The 23,094-nt window shown below is 28.5% G+C and overlaps 3 protein-coding genes across 4 annotated transcripts in view; all 3 read left to right on the top strand.

The window, feature by feature from the left end:
• The first annotated feature begins 1,632 nt into the window (after positions 1 to 1,632).
• On the top strand, positions 1,633 to 8,791 carry LOC113393475 (dr1-associated corepressor homolog). The gene is made up of 4 exons (XM_026630364.2): positions 1,633 to 1,708; positions 4,907 to 5,051; positions 6,985 to 7,116; positions 7,184 to 8,791. Exons 2-4 carry the CDS (start codon positions 4,907 to 4,909, stop codon positions 8,434 to 8,436), a joined length of 1,530 nt encoding a protein of 509 aa, XP_026486149.2. The 5' UTR covers positions 1,633 to 1,708; the 3' UTR covers positions 8,437 to 8,791.
• A 2,559-nt stretch (positions 8,792 to 11,350) lies between these two features.
• LOC113393246 (uncharacterized) overlaps positions 11,351 to 23,094 on the top strand; it is a 28,356-nt gene continuing 16,612 nt past the window's right edge. The window contains exons 1-2 of one of the 2 annotated variants that reach the window (XM_026630036.2): positions 11,351 to 11,680; positions 17,588 to 17,644. In XM_026630036.2, coding sequence (XP_026485821.1) covers positions 17,618 to 17,644 — 27 coding nt within the window. In that variant the 5' untranslated portion in view covers positions 11,351 to 11,680; positions 17,588 to 17,617. Of the gene's footprint in view, positions 11,685 to 17,587; positions 17,645 to 23,094 lie in introns of both variants that reach the window. The other variant, XM_064215098.1, reaches the window with a different exon arrangement.
• LOC135193336 (uncharacterized) lies at positions 18,387 to 19,991 on the top strand. The gene is made up of 3 exons (XM_064215204.1): positions 18,387 to 18,479; positions 18,828 to 18,863; positions 19,199 to 19,991. The coding sequence occupies exons 1-3, from the start codon at positions 18,417 to 18,419 to the stop codon at positions 19,973 to 19,975; spliced, it is 876 nt and encodes a 291-aa protein (XP_064071274.1). The 5' UTR covers positions 18,387 to 18,416; the 3' UTR covers positions 19,976 to 19,991.

The raw sequence follows: 23,094 nt of genomic DNA, 5'->3' as shown, positions 1-23,094 counted from the left end.
TTTAGAATACAGTTTGAAAACTAGTGTAGTCATTGCAAAATTAGGCCTACAATAAATTTACCTACTTGAATAGATTTTGGCAAATATTAACATTTATCAAAAATCAGTGCAGAACCCTTTATGTATTTTATGTTCGCTCTTAACACGTTTAGGAGCTAGCATTGAGGCAATGACCACTTTTTTAAATTATTGTTTATGTGTTGTTTATATGATATTATCAGTACTTTGTCTGACTTTTATAATATTCACACTTTATATATATATAACTAGTTATCGACAGCGGCTTCGCTCGCGGTTTAGGGGTTAATCGTCTCGTGTTAGGCATAAAAAGTAGTTTTAAGTGGTGTGACCGTGAAAGATTAACAGACAGACAGACAAATAGAGTTACATTCGCATTTATGATATTAGTATAGATGTGAGAATTTTATAAAAAATAATCATTCAGTAGTATTTTTTTGATATGTCTAATTATTATTATAGAATATGTTTAAATATCAAAGCGACATTTCTTGATAAAATAATTGTAATAAAAGGAGCGAATTTTCCATATTTTTTGGAATTATATACTATATTGATAAAACAGTAAATAATAAATAAATTAACACATTCGCATTACATATTGTATTAGTACTATATGTGAATATGTTAATTTAAGGGTACTTGCTAATGTTCAAGTAATAGTTGATTGACTAGATGGCAGACGGAACTATATTCGGAATTATTCCTCTGATTTTTGTAAATAATTAAATAAATATGTTTATATTAATGGATGTTCTAATTGATTGAAATAACTAAACTAAAACTTAACTTTATTAAAAAAGTAACTTATTTCATACCGTAACATATTTTCGCGTACGAAATAATTTCATTGTTATTGAATAGTATAATTAATGAAGTATTTAATTTTAAAGCTTTTCGAAAAGTCTGTATACCTATTTTTATTTGTACTTAATAAATACCGTAAATTGTAAATATTAGGTACCCAAAACATATATGTATTATTAATATATAACCTGATGCTATAAATAAATTAACGTTATATCATACAAAGGAGGTCTCCTTATTCGTGATATAAAACATAAATATATTCTTCTTAGAGTAATAATTTACTATAATAGTTTAAAGCTCAAAGCGTATAGTAGACAAATCGTGAAAAACAGAAACACTGATGACTTATCATTGATTTAAAGAGATACTTTTGATAAATAAACAAATAGAACTGCCACATACTTCTATAATAAATACTTCTTTAATCCATGTATCTGAGAGACTGAGAAATCGGGATCTTAGTAACAATATTTTACTACTTATTTAGGCAACGAAATATAGTATCAAATATTTAGTAATAAATATAAAAGATAACAATGATAATAAATTGACTTATTTTAACCATTGTCAAATTTTATTTTCTATTCAAAACAAAAAAGTTTTTTTAAGTATTGAAATTTCTATATACTTAAAAATGAAATATTATAAATATCGAGAAAACGAGAATTGGATAACTAAAATTCTCGTCTCAACTCTATCTATACGCTATTGTGATTAAAAATAATATTATTAATATGATCAAAAAATAATAGACCTTGTATAACTTGTCTATTCTATGTAAACGTATTAATAAATTACGTTGTCCAAAGAATCGACAGTCTTGTGTGATCTCTTGCGCAACAGACTATACCACACTCTTCATGCAGCAATATAAAAAAACGTAAGTACACAAATATTACATTATAAAAACAATGAAAACTCTTTCATTGTCTATATTTAAAATAATATATATTAACTGACAAAGGTTTAAAAATATATATATATAACATTAAAACAAATATTTCACTGATTTATTTGATCAATTAAATATGAATTATTTCAGATCGATTCAATAAGGTTAAATGAAAGAGGTTTAGGCTTGCCTTATATCGTGACCAAAGTGTTTACAAATTAATATACATATATGTAATATTACATCACTGTACCAAATAGAACTTATATTTTATTATGTAGATAGCGATATCTTATAGATTTAACAATAATATTTCATGTGTCCAAAAATGTTAATTCAATTGGTAAGAATAAGTTAAATTGCTTTCAAGGAGAATATTTTATGATTCTATTATACTCTATTTTAATACATAATAAATCATTACAAAATCGAAATACTCATGTTTCAGTATTGCTACGACATATAATTAAAAAGTTAAAGTTTGTACAAACAAAAATCTATTAAATATTTTTTATACAAATTTCCGAACAGAAATATAAAGTTATTGTTAAAGTATAAAAACTATACCGAATGTAGAATCGGTGTTTAAATTAATATCCCGCTGTCAACAAATACGCTTAGTAAACGTAAAATATTTTAATCCGGAAAACGAATTGTTAAAACCTTCAAATTCAACTTATTTTAAAAGTTTTCTTTAGCTATTAAAATATATTTTATAGTCAAATTATTTAATACAAGTTTTATCTGCGAATATATTAAATATTTATCAAACGATCACAAAAAAAAAACGAATTAAAAATTCTATTTATAATACCTTTAATAACATCTTTTGTTTTAGTAGATAATAAATTATTATTCATAATAAAATTCAAAATTAATTTAAAATTTACAGTACCTGTTTGACTTGCTGGATGAGATTAAAGCAAAAAAATTAAATACCTAGTTAATTTCAATTATAACCAATATCTATTTAAAGCCACGAAGTTCCACAAGGAGTTTAGCACATATTTTATCGCACATTTTAAAATATATTTCTTTTGCTATCCTTATGTACATAATCTCTTTGTCTATATGCAGATAATTTTTAAAAATATGAATAATATGAAATTTAAATGTAAACACAATGAATATTACTTCACAATATTGGAAAAATCAACAAAAGATTTTAACATAAAGTTTGCTTATGTTCATTTTAAAGAAATAAATATAATTTATTCGCCGAGCATAGACAGTGCTACTTCGAATGTATTCGTAGATTGTGAGGTGATTAAAAATGCTTGCTTTGTAAATATTTTTTTAAATACATAGTTCAAAAATGGAGCTTAACTTTTATACTAAACTTTTACATAAAATATACCATAGATAATCTAAATTATTAAAATTCTAAAATTATTTTATTACAAAATCATATTTTGATCATTATAAATTCGATTTTAGCTGGACAAACAGGTAATTCAACCATCTGTGTATAAAATTAACCTATTGTTAAATTGATATAACTTTTCATTTACGACGAATACCATTACTAAGATTAATTATTTGAAGCGGCTAGACAAAAATGTTACTTAAATTTTTAATAACCTGACCTTCTATAGCAAAACAATTCTATACAAAAAAAATACCTAAATTATCATTATAAAAATATAGGTAGTTTATGTAAGCTACTATAGAAATAGATGTATAAGGTCCAGTAAACTAAAAGTAGTAAGACTTGTCTTTGTGCAAGCCTGTCTGGGTAGGTATCACCCATTCATCAGATATCCTACCATCAAACGGCAATATTGAGTATTATCGTGTTTCGGTTTGAATGGCGTTTACGCTAATGTAACTACGGGTACAAGGGGCATAACATCTTAGCTCCCAAGTTTGCGAGCAAATTGGTGATGTAAGGAATGATTAACATTTCATATAACGCCAATGTTTACCGTTTTAAAAAATAAAGCTCAAAACTGAGAATACATATATAATAACATAGGTACATATTAAATTAATATTTATTACGAATAAAGTCTTTTAGAGGGCATAATTATACGCGTAAGCCTTACATTGTAAAATCTTAATAATATTGCTAATGTATATTGTTTTTAAATATTTGTATTTTTGTTTTATTCACAAATTGTGATAAATGCGTCACTGGGCAAATTCCTGCTATACTTTTGAGGAGATTGTTTTGAGCTTCTTTCACCACGCTGCTCCAATGCGAGTTGGGGAATAATGCAGATTCTCGGCTGGCACATGGTGGTTTCCTCACGATGTTTCCCTTCACCGTCGATAAAAATTATAAATAAAAATTATGTATATAAATTCAGTGGTGCTTGCCCCGGATATGAACTCAGAATCCTTAGTTAATATTCACATCTTATAACCATTGGCCATCACGGCTCATAAACGTCATAAAGATAATTTAAAACATAGAAAGTTCAATTAAAGTTTTTATCGATTTTTAAAGTAATATGTAGGAAATTACCTACCTAATAAACCTAATAAACCTTAGAATACAATAACCAAACTATGTTTTTATTATTAACCTTCTATATTATGAAAAAATCATTTAAATATAAATATAATCACTGGATCAAATTTTCTCAATAATTTGCTAGCAATATAGAGTTTTTGGAATAGTTTTAATTTCAAAATTAAACAATGACTCATATAAATTATTACATATATGTGAAACCGTAAATGGTCGATTCTACTCATATCAAATATCCGTCTATTGGTACAATATTAGTTCTACAAAATTATGTAAACGTAATAGAACCGGAATTATGTATGTAAGTGTAATTATAAATATATTTTTGCGTATGATTGAAAAAATGTCTCAATGGGCACTTGTGTGTTGATTAAAAAAAGTTAAATCCCTAAGAATTTTATTTACGTCAGTAAAAACTCATATATGACATAATCAGCTTCTAGTGATACCAAAAAAAAATGGATATTAGGATATCGTTCTTTTTACTAAATAGCCTTTATTGACTTAAGCGTATAAAATTGTCATGAATAAATTATATCTAAAAGTATTTAAAAATTCGAGCACGATACTTGAGTATCTAAACAATGACGTGGAATATCTCAAAACCAAACAAAATATTATACGAAGATAAAATACTTCAAAAACCTATTATATAAACAGCAGTGCGGTATGATTATGTTAAGTAAATAATTTTATTTTTTTTGCATTTTCAGATGGTTCAACTAAAAACTGTTTGTGTTGTTCTTTACATATTAGCCTGCTGTTTACAAGTACAGGCTGATAAATACACCGATGAAAACAGACCATATGAATTTGGATTTAACATTGAAGGAGAACAACACAGGCATGAGAAAAAGGGTATCAACAATCTCTTCTATTAAATATGACTCCTATTGAGTGTGATATAAAAAAATATTATATTTAATATTTTTTGATTATTTATATATCTAAAGAAATAACTGATAATCTTAGGAAAAAATTGTGGCCAAGTTTTGGCTTCTAAGTACACGCAAAGTTACTAAGTACTAGTAAAGTAAGCGTAAGCGTAGCAGTCACGCGCATGAAGATATAATAATGGCTTTGATTTAGTTATTTTGTTGTGCAACACACTATCTATATATATACATATATATAAGAATAATCTAAGGTAATCCTTAAAATTAAAATTCTAGGATTTTTTATAATGCTGGCTGCATTGTAAAAATTTAACAACTTAGTTGTTCGGGCCCGACTGAAGTAAAAGACCTAGAAATATAATATATAAATATGATGTTTTAAATAAAAACAATCAATTTGAAAAGTTTTATTTTTTTATAAGTAAGAACTACGTTTAGTGTTACAACTCAACATTTTATTCTACACAGCACCAGCATTTAAGAAAAAATTAAAAGTTCGTTTTAAAATAAAATAATTATTTATTATTTCAACTTTGACTTGGCTTGGTTGAGAACATAATATTGATAGTTTTATAAATCTTTATTAAGTTATTTAGTTTTGGAGAACAAACAAAATATACCCAAACTACTTCTAATCGTGACTTATGTTCTGGTAAATACTTGTAAGTGCTACTTCACTTAAAGGCAATCACTAAGTGTATAAATTAGCAGAACGTGTAACAATAATTTCAAGTTAAATTTAATAAAACCATAAAAAAGACAAATTAACAAACTACGACGATATAGGTGCCGACAGTCGAGTATTTTATGGCGCATATAATGTTTGTTGATAAATATAATCGTTAACTGAATATGTCTATGTCTGATTATTTTAAAATGTTATTGTATTTAATAGTGACCGTATTAAATTCTTAAAAATTTTGATTTAATCATTTTTAAATTAAAACAAATATAATCACAATAAAATAAAATCGGTGATAACTACCATTGGGGTAGAAAAATACAAGGAGCCCAGTTAACGAAACTTTTTGAAAGCAAAATAAATAATAATGTATATAAAATTATTATTTAAGCAACACGTACAATGTTCATTCACGTAGAGCGATTCAATAAATTAATCGTTAATAAATATTCTTGCTATTATATATGCTTGATATTCTCCTAGACTTTTAATCAATCACGTCAAAAAATACCTAATAACCTTTGACTTAGATTGTCTTTGTCATCGAGATCGAATCTAACTACTACTATTAAATTTTAAAAATCACTAAAATTTCCCATACCCTGTTTTTGGAAAAAAATAAAATAATATATTACATAATATAATATGCTCTTTTCTCTCATAATACATATAAAAAATAATCTTCGTAGTTTGGCAGCATTAAATTCTCGACATAAATTAAAGCACACTTAAACGTAGTTTAGAAAAATATCAAATTAGAAATATTGATTTATATAACCTTAATTTACTTTTTATTATATAAAGATAAATTAAGTAATACTTACGCAATAATGTATCCATTTCAACAAAAACATTCGCAACTTAATACCAAAGGGATGAAAGGAGATATGACATAACGGAATTAGTAAATTGGAATAGTTTATCTCTAAAAGCATGTTTTATTGCTTGCGTAATCGTTTACATTTAGTCACAGACGAAAAGACGCCGATTGACATAATATTTACAAAATTATGTATTGAGTAATTTACATGAAATAGCAATAAATACTTCAACTCATTTGCGATGTTTGTAGTACGGTACAGTTGTTTTTGTAGCCGTCTTGCTTCTGAGGATAGTTTCCTATCTATTTATAATCACTTGGTTTTTAATATGGTTTTTTAACTTCTAGTTATTTTTTTTTTTTAAATAACCCCTTAATCCTATTAATTTTCAGATGAAAATGGTATAATTATGGGCGAGTTTGGATTTATTACTGCCGATGGCGTTTATCACGTGACTGTATATGCTACGGATGAAAACGGAAATTTCAAGATATTGTCTATGAAGAACATACGCGTGAAGCCTTGTAATTATCATTTTCAATTTATGACTTTAAAATAATAGCCGTTGTTTAATTTTTTTTTTCTTTACAGATCCAACTGCTGCTAACCAGAGTCCAAGACAAGGGCACTCACTGACGTTGCCATCTTCACCCCAAATTAAAACAACAAGTACAACACAATCTAATAATAAAGCACAGCCACTAAAACAAGAACTAACTCCAGGGCCTGCCAAAACCTGTTCTCATTGCAGTATACCAACAACCACTACCCCATCACCAAAACTGTTTGGTGGTGGTTCTATAAATAAAAATAACGAACAAAACGACAATAATTATAATACACAAATACAATCGAATGAAAATTCTTATAATAATGGTCAAAACTTATATAATGGTAATAGTCGATTTACCGGATCCGATCAAAATTACCCTAATCAAGTAGCTAACGGACAACAATATTCACAAGATGTAAATATTAATCAACCTTCCAAAGAATTAAAAACACCCAAAGTATCTGACAGTCCTCAAAATTCTGGTGGTGAACAGAATTATCCACATTCATCTGGTATAGGGCAAAATAATTTACAAAATAATCCACAAGATTTTGAAAGATATCCACAACGTGCTAATTCAGGGCAGGAATATTCTCAAGGAATACCTTCTCAAATTCAAGGACAAAAAGAAGTTCCTGTAAAACAATTTCCTGATGAAAGACCCACAGGCATATCTGAAAACAGTTCCTATAATGAAGAATCGAACTTATCTTATCCTAATAATGCAAAATACAGTCAAGAAAAGGCTGTACCTAAAAACAATTTTAATGTAGGCAGACAGCCTAAAAGCTTTAATGATATTTTACAATCTGTTGATCCAGAACAACATTATAATAACGGTAATCAACCACTAGAATCGCCTCAATCAGGCAATGGCAATCTTCCTAAAAAACCAGTGCTATTCGCTGCTCAAATGCAAATAGTCGATAAAAATACAGATATTTATCATAAAAATCCCGGCGAAGCTGATGGTCTACCAGCAGGTTTAACCAACAATGACATGAAAACTCTTCTATACACTTTCAATTACACTTTAGGATTTCATGGACATCATGAAAAAGGTTACACGAACGGTGCCAAATTTGGATATTATTATGTAACGGGACGGAACGGGATTAGAACGAGAGTTGATTATATCGCTGATGAAACTGGTTTCCATCCTAAAATTTCACAAGAAGTTTTAGATGTACTATCTGATGACGTACCGAAACCTGAAACAGAAAAAGATGTTAAATTTGGTCTGAAAGGCTATGAATTTAAATGGCTATATTATCCTGCCAATGAATCCTAAGAAAAAATAAGAAACTTAAGTCTATCCATTAATTTTTGTTTTAAGCCGTCTCAAGAAACTACTAGCAAGGGACGGTTGATATAATCGTCTAGAAATAATTAATTTAAAAATGATTAGAAATATTATCATACACAATTTTGCGTTACTTAAGCTAATAATAATAAATCATTGAAATTCATTCATTGAAATTATATGAAATATTTTGATTTATATGAAAGAACACTGCCATCTAAGCTGCCAATTAACTTACCTATTTAACGTTAAATTCGTATTGAATAGCTTTATTATAACTAATCAACATTTCATTACAGTATTTTTAATTAAATCTTAAATTATATTAGAAACTTATTTAAAATCGGTGTGGTATTTTATTTTATTCCAAATACCTTTTTGAAAATACTTATTTGTTTAAAGAAATTGAATACTAAGCATAATATGTGTTATACAAATGTAAATCTAATTTGTATTCCAATAAAAAAACTATTCGTTCATAATGTAACAATCTACTTTATCTACATTCATTATGTATGTATAATAAATAAATAAATAGAGTGATGATGTTAAAAAAAATAGCATATTTTCTCCGCGTCAATAAAACTTACACCAGGAACAGGAACGGATTTCCACACGCAGAGTCGTACCCAAAAAATACGAATAATTAAAATATAATATACATATGAATAATTAATATATTAAATAATTTTAAATGTTCGTTTTCAAAATATCTTATTGATCTCTGTAATACTTTAAGATTATTATGATCTCCCAACGCAGGAAGGTAGCGACCGGAGATATATCGGAATGACTGTCCAAATAACTTTATTTACAAATTGGCTTCTAAAAAGCTTGGTGTGCTCAGCAAGGTGAGATAGTACTTTACGTCGCGCAACGCCTAAAACTTTACAAGGCGCAAATTCGACCCCACACGCTGTATTGCTCTCAACTCTAGGCTGGAGATACCCAGTACTAGCGGCTCAAATTTTCGACGGTTTTTCCGGTCGGGATGGATCGGGTGGGATCACTCTGCATCTTTTACCGCATTTTCAAGAGAAATGATCCAGCGAATTATTTGAATAAATTGGGACGACTGAAATTTACCGGATCGGACATATCGGACAAACGAAATTTAATCCACGCCAATTCGATGTCCAGAAATCTACAACAGCGCTATTTTAAAAGCATTTTCTGATTCGCACAATCACTCCGTGTAAACAACTTTCTTCGGCAGTTTTTCCTAACCCGTATGACTTGGGAACCTTAAAAAAAAAACAGCCTACTTATTACTTAAAGGCCGGCAATGCTGCCGGTAGGTGCATACCTGTAAGCTACTGAAAAAAAGGAGATATGTATCACAGCTAAAGTTAAATAGCAAACTTTATATAATGGTTTTAAAAATATTAGATAATAAATTTACGCTAATTTTAAAAAATATTGTAGCAAAAATCCTTTACCCCATTTTACCGCCTCGTAGGGTGAATTAAAAAAAGAAACCTACCTCCTACCCCTACTCAAACTATCCCCATTTCAAATTTCATCTAAATCAGTGCAGGGGTTTAAGTTAGATGAGGTAACAGACAGAGCTACTTTTGCATTTGTGACATTAGTTGGGATATCCTAATTAAATTTTCCAACACTAATATTATATACACGTTGGAGCAAAGAAATCGGGCCACTCTCGTTTCTCGGTCATTTCTTTTTTGACCCTTTCGACTCTTATAGATATCAATCAATTCAAACGCAGGCGACGGACAACTACAGAACGTGCAACCCTGTCGTTACGCGACCGTGCTCTTCATGCTGTTGCGTTTCAGATGAGATGGTGAAGTGACCTGAGCAGGGACACGAGATTAATAGAACGAAATTTGACAATCCACAAACATGCAACTCGCCTTAGAGTGACATTAGCTCATCGTCGTCATCGCTCACCTGGAACAAACTAACTCAGTTTCGTTATCCGAACATCGAGTGGACAGATATTCTGATGATTTTCATGATTTTTGATATTTAATTTTAGTTATTTCTCACTTATTTCATGCTTAAAATACACACACAGTATGTACTAATTATGCAATCAATTTCGTAAGTTAAGATTTTTTTTGTAATTGAAAATTTATTTTAGATGTGCTTTGTGCGACGTGTTACATCGGAAACTGTAAGAAACTCTTTATACCTATCAAAATTTTAATGAATGTAGTATCTAGTTTTAAGTACTTGCAAGTTTACGTTCATGCTAAAATCTTTATTCAGATGCATTTATGTTGATTGATGTTGGTTAAAAGTTACCAGAAAAAGCTGAAATAATAAATACTACATTAATGAAATATATACAGTATTTCCACATTATATATTATATTTGTATTTTATATATTTATAATTAATTTAAATATAATATATAAATATATTCATAATACATTTAGTACATATATATAGGTACTCAAATTATATAATGAGGGTAGATTGATAAAACAAAATTAGCTATCAAAGTTCGTGTGACAAAACCAGTGTTGATCAATGTTATTATTTACAACTGCTTACAATTGAAGAGATCCATATTCACCACAGATAGATACATGTATGCAACGCATCACCAGCATCGGCATCAGCATCGGCAACATATGTAAATAAAACATAGAGCACAGATTTCAGAGCCCCTTAGCCGCGTTTGCAAAGAAAAGTGTTACAGGTCGATTCAGCTCAGTCTCGTCTAGGCTCCTACAATAGGCTGCTAAGAAAACTAACTTCCATGAATAAATTCAAAGTATATAAATGGTAATATGAGGTCGTCTGCAAATCTTAACCCGGTCGCTTTAACGGAATAATAATAAACTCCACAAGTAGTGCATTGCATAATATTGTAATACTGAATGAAATGATTTGACTCCAAACTACTATCTCCACATGGTTTTGGCGGTAAACAGCCAGCAGTTACAAGAGAGTCGGCGCGTGCGCAACACGCGTCTATTAGCCAAACTCCAAGTCCGATGCGATCGCGAACGCGACGTTTTGTCTCCTAATCTTTTTGTTCTAACAATTCGTTCAAATGGAAGTATTGAGGACACACCTCATTTTCCTTTGTTGCGATTCTCTATAACATGCTGTGAATATTCTTTGTTAGTTACAATAGCAGTGTTAGTTCTACTTTCCTAAAATTTAAATAAAATAAGCCCTGTGAATATAAATTTACACCTCATTACTAGTAATATTTAAACGGAAGTACTAGATACCGAGAAGATAATAATTACAGGTGTGTATGTGGTGGTATGTTAAATGTTTAATAAACTAGAGTATGTATGATGACCCGAAAGCTTTCCACTAACAAAAAAGCAGTCTTGACATAAAACTAATAAGAAAATATTACAGGATACCCCTTTGTTTTAAACAAATAAATCGAACTAATTACTTAATTATTATTTATGTAATATATGTATTGAGTGTGCGGAGCGTATCTTAACAAATTTTAAAGGAAGCCTAAACTAAATAGATGTCGCTGTTAGCTTTGCCAAAGCGAAAATCCTCTATGAGGTGTAACGAAAGTAATAATTTAGTTTAGATTTTATTAATCTAAAACAATCAGTTGACATTTTATTTAACGTAAAAATAAAAATAATAATAATTAAATATGTTATTGCCGTAAAATCAATTATGTTAATATTTATATATTTAACTTAATTAATAATATAATAAATCATTACTTATTTGTGATTACAAAATAACTTTAATTTTATTATATAATGTAAAGCTATAATTAATGTGTTTAAATATAATTAGCGTGTCGATGTTATCCTAAAAAAGTTTACTAACAGCCGATTTTTATTATTTTAATTTCCTAAGACATTTTATGAAGACTAATTTTATAAAATTACAGCATTTAAGACGCCTGTGTAGAAACTAAAAATTTAATTAAACTTAAACCTAACCACTTTTTAAATAAATCTAAGCTAGTAGAGTTAAGGCAGTAAGTTTCTTAGTAAGACGTTTAATAATAATAATGTTATTTTACTGCCACGCTTTTGAGTGTCGTATTTCCGCACTACGCTTTTACTTATATTAAAACTAAGTTTGTTTAACAATATTTTATTACAGATATAACGTATGTTCCAAATGTATAGTCGAATGATTCTCATAGGGCAAAGACTTTTCGGCCTCGCTCTGTTTGAATATTTTAATAAATTTAAGTGCAGTTTTATATCGAGCTATAAATTACTTTTTATTTTCAAAAAATCTTTGCTTCTTTTAAAATAACAAACGCACTTCTAAGAAAAAGTCGTAACTTATACCTAATCTAGTCATAATTTTAGTAAGTATTGAGGCCTTTGACTGTATGATAATTTTTTATACCGAGGGTATATATTGAGATTAAAAATGTTTTGGTTTTGTTAAATTTAATACATGTTCATAGATCGAAAAATTAAATATCGCTGATTTAAAACTTTAGCCTCGGTATACTTCAACTTGGAAATAAACTATTTAATGGTCATTTATCTGCCAATAGTATTGTAGCATGTGGGTCAGTCTTGATGCGCCATCCTAATACCTATGTAGAGTCAGTATAGCGTGACACACGCTTTACCGTTTTGCTTGACTGCGTATCTTTACAAAAAGCTAATGAGCTAATTAACAACAATAGAACATACTTACCTAAATCCGAATTACTGAACGTATAATATATACAAAGCTATGTATTGTATGCTAATCTCAACTAGATTTCATGATGTCTACTCTTGACTTTGAACCAATAAAATTGTTATATATTTGTGAATAAATTAATTTAGTCTCATTAAATCATGCTTATATCCTTTTACAAATTTGTATATTTGAAACAAGCTTAATATTAATGCAATAATTTTATAAATTATATTTATTCAATAATTATTTCATTACCTTTTTAAATTTTCAAGAGTAATTACGTTCTTTATTACTTTTTCCATTTTTTAATGTAAAATTTAGGTTTATACCGTATTATTTTCTCAACGTTATTTAAAAAATGAATGTAATTATTATGCACAAGATCACTTAATATATAACGAGCTTCACATCCGTTCGGAAGTTAATACTGATAATTGGTCGATTATTTAACCGAGTACGTAATATAAGGAAATATTTTAAACTATATAACAAAGCAATCTACCAGTCAATTAAAGAATAATCTATTGAAAAACAATAATTTAATTAAAACATGCACACAAGGAAGGCTAAATACATTCCATTTGTGTAGCGTTTTCATTTGTTTTTTGTATATTCAAACCAAAACGTCACCTTAATTAGCCTCAAAATTTAGAATAGAAATTAGTGTTCGTCTATTGGTCAAATTTCGACTGTAATAATAATTTAAATTGTAGTAAACATTTAAGAAGTTGCAACATTTATACCATAGTCTTATTTAAATTAAAAATAGCTAACAAATTAAAAAAATATAGGTTTACATACAATGGAAAAAACTACTGAACTGTTTTGTCATTGCCTATTTGTATATATTCATCATAGATTATGATTTCTGAGATTAGAATTATAGCTTAATTAGAATTGGAAACAAGCATCAGTTACAAAGGCTTCAAAAATTTAATTATGCTATTAATTTTTTCTATACAAGAAAAAAAAACAGATAGAAAATTGCAATGATAATAATTTGACAATCACAATATTTTGCCTCATACCAATCTCCTAAATATTTGTGGCCTTATATACGTATATTTAAAATGAAGGAAGTTAGTATCTATACATATAAATTTTATTCAATATAACTTTATACGGAATACTATTTATTCCTAATAGGTCAACGACGAGTCAATAAACACATTATGTTCTAAAAGGCAAAACGAGATCATCACATTCATAAAAACAGATCTCAGTCCAGTTTAGTTCCGAAATATTTACTGAATATCAAATAATATGAAGTAGGATATTGACATCGACATTAACCTACACCAAAAATATTTTATATTCAGGTACTATAATAAAAACCAGTTAATTGATCCTAAATCTGTCTTTAAGGTGATGTAAATTCCAGTCTCCTTCGTTTGACCCTATGAGGAATATGGGGTCATATATAATATAAATCTTTTCAATAATACATGGAATGAGTTTACTAATAGTCTCGCAAGATTATTAGTTATTTAGTTAGTATTATAAATTAATGTATTAATTTTAAATGTATTAAAACTATAGACTCATTCAATACATTCATTTAAAATATGTACCTATAGATGAAAAAAAAATAACAAAATGATATAATTTAAATAGTATTGAGGTATTTTAACTAATAATTATAAAAACAATTTTAGTAAACTCTTATTTTATTTAGAAAACACTAAACATTATTTAGATAACACTATTATAAACAAAACTCTAAATTTGAACCATTCACATTTATAACCAAAAACGTTATATATCAAACATTTCCCAATTAACATATACGAGTAGGTATATAAACTTGCCTCATTTTACCGCAGGGCATAAAACACGCGCAATCAAAAGCAATCCAATTATTTATGTGTGATACAAGATGACTGGGTTTTAATATTCTGTGCTGTGGCTCAAATATAAAAAAAAATCTGAAGTATGTTGATATATATATAAATATTTTACGATACAATTAAAAATTTCTTCCAACATTAAGAAATATTTAAAAGATGAATATACTTTATATGACCTTGAAATAGTAATCGGAAGTAAAACTTTTCAATTAGGTAAATGATATATGCGAGAAAAAGCGGCTTAGCCGAGTTCAACGCGTGCAAATTGCGGTTGATACAAACGTTGAGTAGAAAACACCTACGTTTGATTTAACCTTTGTTGCTATGAACATAAGAATTAATTCTGCTGGACAAATATTTATAAGCCTTTTGTATACTAAGTTTTGCCGTTTCTCAGTTGAAACTACTCCAAAGAAATTAAGAGAATACTTTCAGAAATATATAATTATATTTCTATAATATTATACAAAACAAGTGACGCATTAAAAGAAAAATCTATAATATAATTACAATATTGAAAATCAATCATTACTTTTTTGTAAGCAATAATGAAGTATTTAATATCAATAAAAAAACTTAATTGGTAGTTTTTATTTTTTTTAACACATGATCATATAATATTTATAAATATATTTTAATAACTTTTATACAGCATATACCTATATAATACACAACAGTACTCGCACAATTATTTTTTGTTAAGAATGGTATATTACAATTAAATAAAAAATCAAGATACGATTTATCCGATATTTCGTGGCGATATTCGAATTACCATTCGGTTCATAACTTTGATCACAAGGACTCGTGTATACAAAAGATCACTAACGTCACGTTTGAAGTTGATCAATTATTATTATTATTGCATAAAATGTATCTAATTGATATGCACGGGATGACTGTATTTTCACTATCGTTCAATGTCCCATTGTGTACGGCGCTTTCTATAAATATACATTATCGTAATAACATTCGGTATATTTAATCGAGAGTAAAAGTAACGAAAATTTAATAAGATGCTTAAACTGTATAAAATACGTCGATTCAATGTATTTATTATTTACTTATATGTACATATGTATCGACGGTATTGGACCTTCTTACAAACCGTATAATTATAAGGTAAAAATATCTTTTAAAATATCAATCCAATGATATTAAAATGGTATAGAAATACGATATTGGATTGTATCAAACATTCTATATTATATTACGACAAATTATCATCTTGAAATCGCTAAGAGAGGCACGGTCATAACAAGGCGACCGTCATACTCACCTACATTTTCAATGTCAAAAATATATTTCGTGTCATGACGATACTGCACAACGAACACTTCGCTAACGCGCATACGCCCACCATAACCTTGTCGAAACTAGAGCAAAAGCACTGAGCAAGCTTAAATAATCTCGAGTTATCAGATGTAACCTGCAATGCATCACATAATTTAATACATTAAACATGAGGAGCTGTTCAGTTGCGTCAACGTATTTCAAACAATGTAGTTAATTTAGAAACGGTACGGTGTAACTTAAAAGTGGGTTTTGTTGAATAAAATTAGCGTATAGCGTACGTATTTGTCATACAGTTTTATTACAATTATTTTTTTAACGAATATCTAGTCATAAGGACAAGCAAATAATATTGACCTAACTGAAACAAATTACTCTGAAGGTAATATAAAATACACGGTCATGATTCATAACACTACTCGAAGGTAAATGATAACTCTGTATAATCATTGATACTTTGTTATTAACTGTACTTACCATTGATATGAATGTAAAACCTGGTATACACTAGAGGAAACGGAAACAATACACAGGACGTATCATATTATTTAATACCATAATATACTCAAATTATTATCGATGATAACATTTCATGTAGACACGCATCTTTATGGAAAACTTAATAATAACATTCATTGAAATCAATTTATTAGATTACGCGTTATTCTCCTTTGTAAAAAGCGGCTACATTACTATAATCTACACATTAAAAATGTTACTTTCAAACCGTCTGTATTTCCGTCTGTAAATATGAACTATGCCTAAATCTTGTGGCTACAATCAACTTCTTCACATAATTAACAAAATAAGAAGCACGACTTCGTGTTACATTACCTTCAAAAACACAATTTTATAAACATACTTCAATTACAATAAAGATAATTATATATTTGTGCGTATGTACATAAATAAAGACAAAACAGTTTAAAAACTTTTCTTCTCTGTCTTTGAAGCGACGTTTTTTGTTTTGTTCCTATTTACGAGCTTCAGTGTGTAATCAATAATAAATTTGAAAATAGAGCAAAATAAAAAATATTAGAAACTGCAATTTCAAATATATGTCTAATTTTCTATAATATTTAAGGTTAAATATCGACCACTGGCAAATATTTGTAACACAAATGTTGTTATAGAACTTATAGGAAAACGTGTATTATTTTTAGTCAAATTTCTTTAAACAATCTTAAGCAGATTGTAAATACATATATGTATGTATCTCTATATTGGTTACTCTAACTCTGGGACGCAATAATATAAAATACAATTGGCGCCAGACTATGTAGTGAGTAGGTGTATCGTTCGAGAAGGGCTAGAACAATCTGTTATTAATATTCGTGTCTACGTTATATATTAATAAATTTAATATTAATTTATTATTGTTACAGGATCAACTGCGCCTTTTGTTGTGATGAACAATGTTTAAACAAAAGCTTTTTCTGCTGGTAAGTTTAAATTATTTTACTTTATTATGTATAACAGTTTATTTCAGACAAAATTTGTGTAAGTAACAAAAACGTAATTTATTGTAATAATAAATAATCTTAGTAAAAGTAGCGTAACCATCAAGCAATCTTAAACCAAGATCGGCGGTGCATTGCCACTATAAGATATGGTTAATATTTATAACATCGTATTTTTTATCATCTGTGGTATCTTACTTTATCACTTACTATGTACAACATATATATCAGGATAAATGTCTTTTTTTTATTTGTATACCACAGATGTGCATAAAAAACGGCCACACGCAATACTGGATATACTAACGGGAAATGGCTGGATATGACAAGTGATGAATAGCATGCAGTAGATAAATTAGTTGGTGTTAATCAAAGTAAACCAGTGATTACATTAACCGAAACCGGATAGTAGATATTTCTCACTGAGTCTTCTCGTTGAATGTAATTTCTAAGCCGGAACCTAACGTTCAAAATTAATTAATTTTATAAATAAACGTATATTTAAAAGCTTAGTTAATATTATGTTATATGGTATACCATCATATTTCAAACTTCAAGATCTCAAAGAACACTCTTGTTATAGTTATGTTATGATTGATTGATATGATTGTTATAATCAATAAAATTCATAGTCAATTTCATTTCTAATAACTTATCAACGAAGCGAGCAGGAGTAATTTTTTATTATATATGATCGTACCTACCTTATTTATTGTTGAAAATTATTTTACGCGCATTATGTAATATCGGAGACATGATTGTCGCTCTTTTATATTTAGTTACTTTCCAGTTTGTTTTATTATTGGATGTCTACGCGGTATGTCATTTATAATATTTACCTTCTTACGTGACATAATCTGTGCCCAGCTTGCACGACTAAAAACCATTAAATTTAATTTTTCCCGTATATTGTGTATTTCATATTATACTTTTCTTATTTACCTGAAAATAATTTTAAAAATCTGTTCGAAAACCATTAAATTAAACCGTCGAAAATTATCAATTAAAAAATATTTAAATGTGGGTAAAATTCGATTTAATAATAAACTTCAATTATATTTATTTATTGCTTAAATTATCCTACCAAATAGGAAAATCGCTAATTTTCTTACGAAGGAATGATTTTTTGTTTAATATTGTAATTATATTTACATATATATTTCAGCTTTATAATAAGGATGTCGTATGTACTATTGACGAGGTATTTAATTTTATTATATTTATACCATTCAATTTAATTTATATGTGAATTTATTTTTCGTATCGCAGTTAACATTTTCTTACATTCTTTTAACGTCCCCTTAGTAATGGATTTATAACTAAAATAAATTATTGGCGTAACAAATTCTTATGTAAATTATTTGCATATTTTTAATTAAATATTATGCGCAAACCACGATCTATAGTTTTTAGTTCAATAAAAAAAGAATAGGCCTCGATAGTGGAAATCAATTAAATTTTACAATATAGTTATAGTTTCCGATAGCGTCATTTTATTTTTTTAATCAAATTTTTTTTTTCTAATATGTTTTACAGAATAATTTTCCAATATGCAAGACATTTAATGTTCCCAAGCACAGAAGAAATATTCATAGTAACATTCCATCGCACGAACCTTATCTACCGAGCGCAAAAAATGGTTTATTCTATAATTGTTCCTCGCAAGAATGCAAAGCTTTAAAAATATATTCTATAACTCAATTAGCTTTACCCCAATTACCAGTAAAGTACTGCTATCTAGAAATGCCTGAGAAATATAAATGCGAAAGTTTGAAATATAATTATTATAAAAATATAGATAAGTTGTTATTCCTATCGAATAATATACCGAATAAGTTATTCTATTTGATAGATTGCTTAGCATACTCAGACGGTGGGCGAGTATGCCATAAGAAGGACGAAGTTGATTCATACACCAAATTGGTAGATATTGGTAACGTGGCAAGGCCAAACGAAACCAATGTTTTATCGCAGGAGGAATTCATATGTGAACAGACTCAAGACAAAAGAGTCACATGTGTTCTTGATCGCTACGTGCCTTACGCCGATGGTCTTAAGGCTAAAGAAATGATTAAAATAGATAATAAAATACTCGTCAAAACGGGAGGCTATTTAGTTACTTTAAACTATATTTGTTTTGAATCTTGGTGTAGTTATAGCGGTGAGATAAAACCCACGCGCAGGGCCGGAAGATACGAACCGCCTGGGGGCAAAGTATACAGATGCTACTATGGAAACAAACAGCAAATCTACAAAGAAATATCCGGTAGTTCAAGAAACGTTTATAATGAGCGTGGTTGGTTAAGTTCATAATAAAAAACCACAACAAAACATTTTTATTAACCTTTTTCACCCAATATTAACTAAATAAACTTATTAAATAACATTTGATTTGATAAAACAATAATTTTACATAGAAACATTTAAGATATTATTAGATGTGATTTATGGATCGACTCAACTTATTATCAACTACAGCACCAAGTTCGATCAGTTCGATGCATAGCGCACGGCGTCAGAAATGTTATTCATAAACATGAATATATTATGTGACTTGGATTGCTTACAAATATGTGACCGAATAACTTATACTTAAGGTGGATGTAGTGATTATGCATGCCAAGTGTTACATAATAAACACGTAATCTGTTTATACCTTTTTAATTAGTAATTGGACTGTAATATTTACTAGAAGTATAGGGCTATGGATTGAAATTTTTGTTTTTAGCCATTTTCACGTCACTACTAATCAAGATTAATCAATTAATTATTGTATAATTTTTTTTTTTTTAACGGAATACTAATGAGTTACTAACGATTATCACGATGGGTGAGAATACCCAATCTATATTAAAATTTATATATAAAAAATTATAACATTATTGATTTCTCAAAAAATTACTATGATGATTGAATTGATGATTTACTACTTTCGGCCACGGCCATCATTCTAAGGGAGACTAGTTAACTGTGCACAAGTGCAGCCCACCCTTGTCCTCTTTCATAGTCAGCCAACACGACTGGAAAAATATCAAATTCAGAAACAACGGCTTTGTGTGCTTTCCTATAATGATCGGATCGCAAAAAAATAGTACCAGACTATTATATAAGCATGACATGTTAGGTATTTAATATATTTATACTTATATAATAAACGCGAAAGTTACTCTGTCAGTCTGTCTGTGCTCTTTTACTGTTTTTTTTTATAACTAACACCTAATGGTTAATCGTCAAGTGTTAGGCATAAAAAGGAGTACCCAAAACGAAACCGCAGGCGACAACGATTTCAATAATAATAACAAAATTTTGAGTTAAGTACCTTTAAGAACACAAGTAATAATGATTATCATGCTTACTTGGTTCAAAGAAGGTTCCAGATAGTCAGATAAATTTTACTTTCGTACAATCGCCCTGGCAGTGAAAGTGGACGAAGTTCTACCGCACGCGTACATACGTGCAAGACTTCATTCAGTATTTAATTGCGCAAGCATTATTTATGTAACTTACATAATACATATATTTTTATTTAATAATATTGTTACCGTACACATGATTGATATTATGAATATCTAAAACAAATGAAGTATCAAAACCAGAATACTATCAAGTAGTAATAAAGTGTTCCAGCTTAAAGGGTGATCGAGCCATCTTCATTACAAGAAAAATCCCTTGACATCTTAGTTCCCATGGCTATCTGTTAATTGATTCGATAACATTAATATTTTACCACAAACATGCAGTATCATTTTTTTTTAAATAAACATTTCTTCGTGAACCTGCTCCCGTGCCTTTTCTATTACTTGGAATTACATTTATTTTTGGTTTATCTGTATGTTTTTTTATTTCTTTACAACAATCGTATACTTCCAATATATTATATTATATAAAACAACGATTATAATAGTATATATCAATGATGTCTACTATAAGCCATGCAGTAGACTTACCGGAAGTCACATATTTTTTGTCTCGTATCAAAACAACTTAATCAACAAAATAACTTTCTTGAAATAGAGTCTTACAAGTAATTTTAAATTGTTAATTTATAAAAAAAATATTATATATTATTATCATAAATTTTGTAAATTATGTAAATTGAATTAATAAGTGATTAAGTATTTTACCACACGAGAAACTATTATTCGAACCGTGTCCGTTTTAACTATGAAACCTATTGCAGTCTCTTTTGTAACGGATATTTCTTAATATATAACAGTGAATGTCAGACTTGCAGGCATAGCAAATAAAAGACTATTAATGGATTTCATTTTTCAAAAATCGACTCGTTTGCATGTTTTACGTACTTACATATTAATTTTTTGTTTAAATCAATCGTATTATACACAATATATTTGAACAGTATTTCATTTATGAAATAGTATATGTTTAAGTTTCATTCTTATATTTGTGAATATGATATCCACTAAATAAAAAATCAATGTATACTTAAAATTTAAATTATCTTATGAGTACCTATGTGTTGTATTGTACACTTGACGGCAGCCTTGCTTAAGCTCTGAATAGATAATACAAACAATAGAACTGATGAGAAAGAACCAAATAAATTAACACGTTATACATTGAACGTGAAACATCCAAGCAGGTTAACTAACCGCCATACCTATACATCGATTGATATGAAACTAGCCTTATTGTCGAATATTTAATGGTCGATGTCGTATCGCTAAACCGATTGTTTCAAACAATAGTGTGACAGGAACCTTGCACCGAATGCTCTCAGCCGCGCTCGGAAGTGGCAACTGTGTTTGGCACACAATGCGCATTCTTGCTGAGATTGTTAACATAACGAGAATGAAATAATGATATATGATGATATTGTTACGTGATAACAGTACAATGGTAAGGCAAACGTAGACAACGACTACTCATATCGGTTAGATGTATCGATCGCCCTTGGTGCCTTTGTAGAAGCCCACTTAAAAATTAAATAAGGTATATGAGATAAAATATTTCTGCATAATACAGGTCGATTATAACTTCGTTTAAAGCTTTGCAAAGTCTAAAGTACTTTGCTGGCTGAATGCGCTCGATATGAGATAATAAAACAAGCAACCAGGGGCCAGTTGCAAGTAAGACAAGGCGAATGTGGAGCAAGTTATCGAACCACTAACCCGTATATTACGTAATACTCTACCGTTCTGTACAGGGTTTTTAGCATGTGCAATGGTTTTAAGTTTACCTTCTCTCCAAGCAAAGATGCGAAATTAAAGTGCAATATATATTTGAGTATTGTAACATTTTTTATTGATTCAATTATCTTAAAAAAAATCACCATATTAAAACAGCATACATAAAAAATAAGTTGAGTAAATAAAAATCTAAGCTTAACTTAATACATAAGTAATTTCATAGATATTTTTCCATTTTTTACAAGCTAAGTGATTTTTCCTTGTAAAAAACAATCATCAAAA

The sequence above is a fragment of the Vanessa tameamea genome, chromosome 6 (genome assembly GCF_037043105.1).
Source record: "Vanessa tameamea isolate UH-Manoa-2023 chromosome 6, ilVanTame1 primary haplotype, whole genome shotgun sequence".
Taxonomy (NCBI): Eukaryota; Metazoa; Arthropoda; class Insecta; order Lepidoptera; family Nymphalidae; genus Vanessa; species Vanessa tameamea.
Note: the sequence above shows the minus strand (reverse complement) of the source record. Positions and strands in the feature narration are given on the sequence as shown.

Excerpts from the sequence above, each read along its gene's own strand:
- LOC113393475 (XM_026630364.2), top strand. The coding sequence starts at position 4,907 with ATGGTTCAACTAAAAACTGTTTGTGTTGTTCTTTACATATTAGCCTGC. Across the intron at positions 5,052-6,984 it reads ACACAGGCATGAGAAAAAGG|ATGAAAATGGTATAATTATG; the intron begins GTATCAACAATC and ends ATTAATTTTCAG. Across the intron at positions 7,117-7,183 it reads GAACATACGCGTGAAGCCTT|ATCCAACTGCTGCTAACCAG; the intron begins GTAATTATCATT and ends TTTTCTTTACAG.
- LOC135193336 (XM_064215204.1), top strand. The coding sequence starts at position 18,417 with ATGATTGTCGCTCTTTTATATTTAGTTACTTTCCAGTTTGTTTTATTA. Across the intron at positions 18,480-18,827 it reads TATTATTGGATGTCTACGCG|CTTTATAATAAGGATGTCGT; the intron begins GTATGTCATTTA and ends TATATATTTCAG. Across the intron at positions 18,864-19,198 it reads TCGTATGTACTATTGACGAG|AATAATTTTCCAATATGCAA; the intron begins GTATTTAATTTT and ends TATGTTTTACAG.